This window comes from Melospiza melodia, chromosome 3 (genome assembly GCF_035770615.1).
Source record: "Melospiza melodia melodia isolate bMelMel2 chromosome 3, bMelMel2.pri, whole genome shotgun sequence".
Classification (NCBI taxonomy): Eukaryota; Metazoa; Chordata; class Aves; order Passeriformes; family Passerellidae; genus Melospiza; species Melospiza melodia.
The window spans coordinates 100,043,921-100,053,602 of record NC_086196.1 but is presented as its reverse complement, the minus strand read 5'-3'; the positions used below and the strand labels follow the sequence as shown (position 1 = coordinate 100,053,602).

Genomic DNA, 9,682 nt, shown 5'->3' with positions numbered 1-9,682 from the left:
TGCATGAAATTTACATAGAAAACCATTAGTAGTATCTGGTTAATAGTGACCTTACTGAAGTGTATAGTAAATCTCGTAATTTTAGGGGCTAACCGCTACATTAAATGCAGATTCTCAATGAAGTGTTTAAATGCTAAAGTTTAATGGTAAAATAGTTGCAAACCATCTATTCAACAAGAGACTGGAATGAGAATCAGGTTTCTACAGGCACATTCTCACTTCTGAGGCAACCAGAACTAGATCAGGAGGTTCCCTGCCAGATTGTACTGCTGTAGACATGACAGAGTATTATAAAATGAAATGTACTTTCTGCCATGGAAACACAGGAGCTAAAAAGTACCCAAAAGTTATGAGTGGGGGAAGTAGAGATGAAAAGGGAAACAGGGGACTTAATGTGAATCAAAGTGCTCCAAACAGCAGAGGAAAAAAATCTGCTGTAGCATTTCCTTAGGACCAGAGCTGCTTATGAGCTGAAGTGCAAAACTAACAGCCTCTGTTCTTGATCATCCTCCTCCCAATGCAGCTCGGCACCTGCACTGCTGCTGCCTTTGCAACGCTGACCTTGGAGCCAATGTTTGAACCATGAAAATAATGCCAAGTAAATTTAAATAAAGCTCCTCCCAGCCTGTGGCATGAATCTTGTATGTGACAGAGTTTCACAGTTAACATAAAATACTTTATTTGTAATCTGCTGCTATCAAATCTTTATCTTCTCCATATCCAGTATGCAGGATACAAATTTCTTTACCCGTGTAAAAAGTAGAGAAGTAGGAAGTCATCACACTGAGAGCAGCATTTTACCTCCTGTGTACCTTCAGATAAGCAATGATGATAGGACCTGCCAGTTTATAACAGCTCTTTATTTTACTGATATTATAAAACATCACCTATTTTGCATCATGAGCTTAATTTTCCCTTTTATTATAAATACTAAAAAATTGACTTTCTTTTACATCAGCAATACCATAAAAACTCAGTCTACCTGGACATATTTTTGAGTGATCCCTTGAACCAAAAATCCCCAAGAATTTGAAGTAGATCTCTATATTGTATATAAATGTAATTTTATATATATAATTATATCAACATTCACCACTTTCACTCATTATTGTGATTTTTCAATTACTAAATTATGTCAGCATTATGAAAATATGGACAGCCATCTAGTTATTTTTCTGCTTTATATTTAATAATTTACCAGACAACTGAAAAATTACATGAATGCAATGGAAAATCATGTACATGTTCATTTATGAATTCCACATGGACTTTTCTTACTTCAAAACTTTTCCAGATTTTAGAAGTCCAGTAAAAACTTTCAGTAACCTCTTTGATCACATACACACAAAAAGTTACGATGTATGTGTATTATATCATACATAGCATATGTAATTCTAGACATATTTATATGCAAATATATGTAACGTACTCTGAATATATATATTGTATGATTTATATATATATTTAAAACACACAGAGAGTGATACCACAGGTGTGTATGTATTTAGTCATACAGGTGTGTACATAAATATATATATATGGTAAATTTTTCTAATGGGACTGCTACATGCAATGAGAAACCTGTGAGTAGTGTGAGGCTGCTTGGTTTGGCTTTAGAGTATAATTCACGTAGACTTTGAGTAGGTTGAGCTGTTTATTTTTCATTTGGAAAAGGAAAGAACAGAAAAATAAAAGATTGATAGTCTCTTGAATTAACATTATTCTATTAACATTATTCTCATACATTATTAAGTGAAACACATTCACCATAGAATCTTTGGGTTATGTTTTTAATTTGTTAGATAAATATTTACCTACTAAATGTGTTTCTACTACTATGCACCGGATCAACCAGAACAACTCCTATTAAAGCATCTTAGATTCATACTCTGCATATGAAAAATAACTTTAAAAAATCTGAAACTAGTCACTGCTAAAATGCAGATCTTGGATCCTGCAAAGATCTGAAATATCTGCTTAAAATTACCATTTAAGTAGGTCCACTGATGGGCTTTAGTGCAAGTGCCTAAATATTTGCAGAATCAAGACCCTTTATTTCTCAAAGGTTATATTTGGGATGTCACACCTGAGAACATGTAGTGGTTGCTTCCATCAGTAATTCCAACCAGGGAGAATGTTATGTTTTGCAGCTATAGCCGGAGCATACTCTTGAGGGTGAGAGAAATGGACTTTAACTCATGTCCAAAAAGTCAAGGTGGGACTGACTTTAAACAGAAAAAACAATGACTGCCAGCAAATCTTCCCAAATGTACTACATTTTATTTCTCAAGAAGGCCAACATTGCATTACACTTTAATAACTTCAGCATATTTTTCTCCTTAAATATATTTGTATAACATAATACCAGCAAATATATAGCTTTAAAATGAAATTTAAATTAAAAATTGCTTTGGGACTGAAACTGTGTGCCTCAAATTTTCCCCACAGCAGTTTACTGGCAGCTGGGTTGCAAACCCCAGAAAACTGGTGTCTGTGGTTGGTAATGCTGACACAGCCTCATTTTACAGTGCTGGAGAACATCTCAGTAGAGAGACCAGAAGATGCACACAAGCTGCCAGAAATCCAACAGCTCATTCCTATGTGCTTGCTCTGCTGTAAGATGGTAAATTGATTTAAATTGCTAAAATTACAGAACAAAACAAAAAACAACAACAACAACACAGGAAAAGAATCCCCAAAACAACCAAACTAAAAAAAAACTCCAGCAAAACTGGGATTTGTGCTTCTAGGAGGCCCTGACCCGGTTTGCAAATCACTTCTCCCTGCCACCCACCTTTGGCATTGCTTTGCGTTCCTTATTGTATATCTGTTGATCCGTACCTGAAGTGTGTATGTAGTGTAACTGTAGTATGAAATAAAACTCTCAAAAGAATTGGATTTCTGCCAGTGAGATTGGTGAATGTTCCTTATCTCTGGATTATTTCTTTTTGTGGGGTCTAGTGGTACTTTGGTTAAAACCAATGGAGGAAGTCCCACTCAAGTCAGTAATGCAGAAGGAGCATGTTCAAAGACCTCTCCAGACAATCTCTTTGTGATTCCCTCTCTCTGTCATTTTTTTTAAAATGTGTTCAATTATCACCAACTTCCAGTGTAAAAATTAACTTTTTTAAAAATACAAACATATATCACAGAAATATGAAGGGAAAAGCCATTAATTTCTTTGCAGGTTAATACCTATTTGTATAACACAAAAAAAAGAAAAATCATCATTTACAGTCACAAACTGTACATACTATTTGGTGGGAGTACGTTTTTTGGCTTAGAGATAAAACATGGACTGCTTCAGTGGCAAGTAAAATAATTATTGACGAGATATATGACTTTAAAATCAAGAAAGGATGATAATTTGTCTAGAGAGACAATCATTGTAATACATCTAACACAGAGGTTTGGATAGCAGAACAGTGAGTAGAGGGGTCTGGGGAAGGAAAGACACTGTCATGCAACACAGCACTACTTCTTGCTCAGTATACTCTTCAGGCTTCTCTCCACTGCTTCATCTAACTCTTCTTCCAGCTCTTCCTTCTTGGACATGGCCAGCTTGGACTGATAATCTTTTACGATTTGGTCTATATACGGTGCACTCTGAGTCCCATGCAGCATCAGTGTCCACTCCTTCAGCACACCCCGCTGGGGCTGGCTGCCAACAAACCCAATCTCCAGAGCCCAGGTGCCTCGGGGGTCTTCTCCCCAAGTGTGAGTCGTCATGAAAGGCCATTTGTCAAAACCCACCTTGGAGTCATTATCCCTGGGGCGCCGGCTCAGCAAAATGGACTTTGTTCCCATTGGTGAGGTCATGTTGATGTTGAGGTCTCCTCGCCGAGTGGAATTCACAGTTATAACTGCCTGCACATGTTCAAGGTATCGGACAAAGTTCTCCTTCCCCTCACAAGCATCAGTTGTCAGTGTGAGGAACAGTTTGCCACTTGGTGGTATCTTTCTGTGCGTCAAAAGATAATTAAGCAAATTAAAACAGTACAATATGGCTTATGCTAAAAGTACTGGGCTTTAGTGCCTCACAGAAAAACACTGTATGATTTTCCTTATTAATACATGAAGAAGTAAGGAAATAATATAGTTGCAAACCTAGTCAGAAAGCAAATGTTCTCCTTTTAGAAAATTATACCAAAACCTTAATTTGAAAATAATTATGAAAGGTACACCTATAGAAAGAGAGAAGTAATAAAATTTTAGAAGCACATACTGCTTTTTAAGGACTAACATTAATGGTTGTCTTTACCTATCACTCCTATATTGGGCAATTGCATAATAATGTGCATACTCAGTAAAAGAACCACGAGTAGTCAGTCATGTCAGTTTCCTTAAATGACAGCAGCAAATGGCTCTCTGGTGTTGAAGAGAAAACAAAATTTCAGTGCAGTCATATTAAAGCCTATGTCCTTGTTCTGCTTTGGAAACCAGCATAAGCATGGGATGCTGGAGTTGGCTCATTTGAAAAATAGTTTTCCACAAAGATTTCCATCCTTGAACAGCTCCTGTATGTGAGTACATACACCAAGAAGCTGCACACGTTTACTCAGTTACCAAAGTGCTGTCTGGCCCGGGGGTGGGGAGACGAGCCTGTAAAGTGCCTTCTAAACTTGTTGGGGTCAGGATGCAACTTCAATTACCCACTGCCTCAGAAACTGGCTGGCAAAATACACTGAAAGTGTAAAAATGCTCTACATCTTCATGATCAGTGTTCTTTGAGCAGTGTGACATTTTTCTCTGTCTAAAAGAAATAATTGAAAGACAAGAATTACAGCAATCATTATGAAAGTGACCAAGTCACAAAAGAGTCCAGTCACCTTGTCATTATCTTGTCTTCCAGTGGCTTCTCCCTGACCTTAGTTGTGCAAAATGAGAATCTTTTTGAAGGGCATTGACTACCCTGTGGTAATGAATACCTTCTTTTCAAAAGAAATCAGCACCAGCTTTTTCCCTCTGCTAATGAAATACCACATTCTTTAAAGACCAGTGAAAGCATTTCATTCAAGCCTAGCTTCCATAAATTCTTTTCTTCTTGAGATGAGCTCCAGATATTACACTTACTATGTGGCTCAGGCCAGTCTCTGTCCCCCTTCCATAGAGTATTACCTTCTTGAAAGTACTTGCAGAGCAAAACATCATTTAGATCAAGATCCTCAAGGCATTTAAACACTTACCTTAACCTGAAAAACCTGTGTTGTTCTGAGTATTATGGAGCAGAAGTTGGCATAACATAAATATTGTATAGCTAAAACATTTGAGAATCTAATATAATACCCTTGAGATACTTATTTGACATGTCAAAGCACAAGAAAAATGCACTACATGCAGACAGATGTGAAGGGTTGTAATTTCACAGTTGCCACGTGCTTGCAGTTTCTCTGCATGGGAAGCCTCAATCTCAACTCAATCTGAATTCATGCTGTCTCACAGCCTTTTCATACAGTGGACAAAGCTTTGTCAAACATTGCTTCATTCCCAGAGATGTGACAATTGTTTTATCTCCTTCAGTTAATGCGGAGGGACATCACAGTATGAGTCTTTTCTTCCTGTCCAGACTAAAGCCCAAAGAAGCAAGAGCAGTGTGTTCCCACTACATCTGCTCTGCAGAACGTTTGACAGCTGCAAAAAGCTTTTCTCTCCACATTCTCAAATACTGCAGTGCAAAAGCTCTCTCAGCTCTCTAAAAATACGAGAGTACACTTCTTCTCTTTCCCCCTTTCCTATTAACTAGGATCAAATAGTCTCTGCTTCACTAGACTAATTATTGTAGTCTAGGTGATTTTTTCTAAAGAAACAAAAAGAACCAGGGTTAATGGAAAAGCCTGACACAAAGGTGAAGAAGGGAAAGTGGATTTTCCACAGCCTTACCATGTGCCACTACCCAACTTGTGTATATACATATACATATACATATACATATACATATACATATACATATACATATACATATACATATACATATACATATACATATACATATACATATACATATACATATACATATACATATACATATACATATACATATAGTATGTCCATGGCATGGGAGCCAATGGGAGATTATATATAGTATATTCACTTTTGCAGGTGTAGTACCTACTGGGAGATGAGCAGAGGGAACTCCTGTGTGCTCCTGTTCCTCAGTTAATGGACTATGTTTTCTTAAAATTTTGTATTTCCCTAAACCAGCCAGAACCCTTTTCAGGAAAAGTTCCTATTGCTAACAAATGTTTCTGTTTTAAATACTGGTTGTGTTCAGTACACAGTATATTATGTCTGTTAATTATTTCCTGACCTTTTGCTTAATTGACAATGCTGCTCTAAAACACACCTCTGTATCAACTACTCACCTTCATAAATCTATACCAAATACATACGTTATATATAAAAACATCTATACTTAAATAAAAATATAGAGAAAATACATAGAAAATGTTGCTTCAGCAAGCCAAACCAAAAGAACAACCCACTTATCTACAGCAAAAATGCAGAGTTTTAATTTCCAAAGAATCTCTGGAGATGCTGGGACTTAGCTAGCTATTTTTTTTACAGTGCAATTAAAAAAATGTACATGTTGCACTTCATAATGCTTCTCATCTCCTGTCAGTGACATTTTCATTGGGGAACACAAATATTACAACAGTACTGTTAATATATCGATGTGTCAGGCAATTGACAGCGAGACACCCTTACAGCCTACGGAAATAAATGTTCTTTCCTCCTCTAAGATGATCCCCATTTCAGTAAATGGAGCTACCTTAAGATAATGAGATTATTGTGCATTTAATTATTAATAAACTAGAGGTATCCTAAAACTAGCTTTGGTATTCTCATTTGTTTTTTACCTGTGAGTATGCATAGGACAGATAAATTAAAATTCAGAGCTCAGCTGCAGAACCTTGAATCATGCAAATTCAATTCAAGGTTGGGGGAAAACCCACTCTTTCCCTGGCTGAGCTATGTGCTAGGGTGGCATCCTAGTTTGTTTTCTTTTTCCAATAGAATAATGTTCACTTCAAAAATGGCACTGAAAAGTCAAATTTCAAATGGTATAGATATAATTCAAGCCATTATTAAGTTAGTATTTCAATTACTTAAATTAAAGTAATTACTAATTTAAGTAATTACTAATTTAGGTAATTACTTAAATTTAAGTAAATTCAATTACTTAAATTAAAGTAATTAAAGCTGTTGTAGTCAATTAGCATTCATTCATTCATTTGTTGACTCATTCACTTTAGCACATAAAGGTAAATCAGAAAAATAACCTGACTACCTACCCTGAAATTAGAGAATTTAAGAGCTTAAAGCAAGCACAATTAAATGCTATAGCACTCAGTGCTGGTACTTGCAGATGATTGCTTCAGTCTTCTGGAGATAAAATTGTCTGCTGAAGGATCTCAGAATGAGGTATGACCTGGCTGATAGATATTTCATGTGGCAGCAGTTTATGTAATTTACAGTGCCAGTCTCCCCAATTTTCATTTGGGGATCGGCTCTTTATTCACAGAAACTTTAGCACAAATATACCTGCGAGTGCCCAGGAGAAATAGATGTTGCTATTTACACTACTGGCACTAGCATACAGAATGGGCTATAGAATGTACTGCTCCAACAAGACAGGAACTGAAAAATCATATAGTTTCATCAAGCATTGTTAATAAAAAATGTTTTATCAACTCATTATTGGTAATGTTACGGTTTCTTAGGAAACAAAAAAAACCTCATTAAATTTCTTTAACTGTCTTTGTCAATATAATTTAATGCTTGTGGTCTCCCAGATGCCTGGAAGAAGCCAAACATATCCACCAGACTATTCACTTACTCAGGTTCCTGTATTGACCCTCCAACACAATGGAATCTCTCAGGAACAGTCTTCCAGTCTTTTGCCATCTTAACCATGGCTCCTGCATCTAGGACACCATAGCCAAACAAATGGTTGAACTCCAGTCCAACACCATTCCTACGCCACCTGTGAACCTCATCATGAAGCTGGTTCCTCTTGGAGGTGAGCACTGTCAGATGCTGCATGTCTCTCCATGTGAGATGCAAGCTGTGGAAGAGCAATATGAGAAACGAACATTACAGTATTTCCAAGCAGATATTAAAGAAAAACTGTGCTTGAGTAAGGCTTTGGGTAAAGTTTGCTTCCATGAATAACACTGAAATTGTAACTACACAAATATCAGTAACAAAGCTTCTATTGGTCCTTATATTGAGCTCAGTGGGAATAAGGTTTGAAGCATATAGTACTTTTCTAAATATGTTCTCCAAAATTGCAAAACCACTTCTGATTCAAACTATCAGCCTAAAAGAATGTGCTTTTCAGCTTTCAGTGGCCCAAGTAATAAGCATGTGTATGTGCTGAATGTACACCAGAACAGCCAATTAGTGTCATTTGCCAAGGTGACACAAGACAGCTGAAAAGAAGATATGGCTTGCATCATTCTTATTGAGATCTTTTAAAAGCTTGCTCCATATCTTAAAGCTGTACTTTCTATTTCATAGATTGGTCTGGTTTGAGAGACATGTCAGTCTCTCAAACATGTGTATGAGCTGACAGACATAATGTAGGCAAGAACACACTTCATGGGAGATTGTCAGTGACTCCTGGCAAGACTCATCCAGGGTGCACAATACAATTCAATACAGCCAGAAGGATATGGGAGACACTGACAGTTCCTTCTCTCTCCTGCTGCCTTCTCAGCAAAGCCTAGAAATTCTAGCGCAAGCCAGGGTTATTAAGTCTAATTCCTATTCATTATAATGGCAGAGTAATTCCAGTCTTTATGGGTAGCTCAAATGAAAAAGAATAATTATTACTGAGATATTTAGGTTCCAGTCCAGTTTAAATATTTAGTGGTCAAAAAATTCATTAAATTTAAATTCATAAAAATTTACATTTTTATGGCCATATTAATATTTTATATAGTGGCTGTCCCACTGAATGAATTTGATAGTAGAAGGAATGATCATCCAAAGCTTAACATTTGGCAGGTTTTTTACATGTATAAAACCTGAAAAATGAGACTTGGACCAAGTCATGTTCTGAGCACGATAGCCATTGCTCTGTTATTGTAAAATAACTCACAAATCTTCATTATTCTGCACTGTTGAAGGAAACTATGCACATAGTACTCACTTCATGCTGTGGTTACAGCAACTGAAGCTCTGTAACTAAGCAAATCTTGCCTCAGTTCATGAAAAAAAATTAACATATTGAAAGGAAAACTTTTCCTAATCAGTAGAGAAGAAGGTAATGATTTCAAGATATAAAAATGGTTCCAGTGTCAGGAATACCATGGACATAGTAAACAGACAATGGATATTTATTCCTTCATGTAACAGAGCAATTACACAGCACAGAAGCAAGCTACCAGCAATGGGTTAAGGAAACAAAGAAAACATTCCACACCACCATTGCAGAAAAAAGTATTGAGGAACTGGTTGTTACTGTATGACCTAGGTGCCAAATACAGACAATCTGAAAAAGAGTTACACAACTCCAAAGAAGATCAATCTGCCTGTGGCTATTAAACAGACCCACTGCTGTCTCTACAAATCATGGATCAACAAAGCCCTTGTTGTAAGATCATTTTAATCCTCACTTCTTGTCCTCTTCCTAAGCATCTGTCATTGCAGACAGTATCCTGGCACAAGATGAACTCCT

General features: G+C 36.6%; 1 protein-coding gene across 2 annotated transcripts in view; it reads right to left on the bottom strand.

Moving 5' to 3' along the window:
* Positions 1-1,167: 1,167 nt before the first annotated feature.
* PCSK2 (proprotein convertase subtilisin/kexin type 2) overlaps positions 1,168-9,682 on the bottom strand; it is a 103,042-nt gene continuing 94,527 nt past the window's right edge. For both annotated transcript variants that reach the window (XM_063152273.1, XM_063152272.1), the window contains 2 exons: positions 7,838-8,065; positions 1,168-3,961 (listed from right to left, as the gene is read on the bottom strand). In XM_063152273.1, the coding sequence (XP_063008343.1) occupies positions 3,475-3,961; positions 7,838-8,065 (715 nt within the window). In that variant the 3' untranslated portion in view covers positions 1,168-3,474. The remainder of the gene's footprint in view (positions 3,962-7,837; positions 8,066-9,682) is intronic.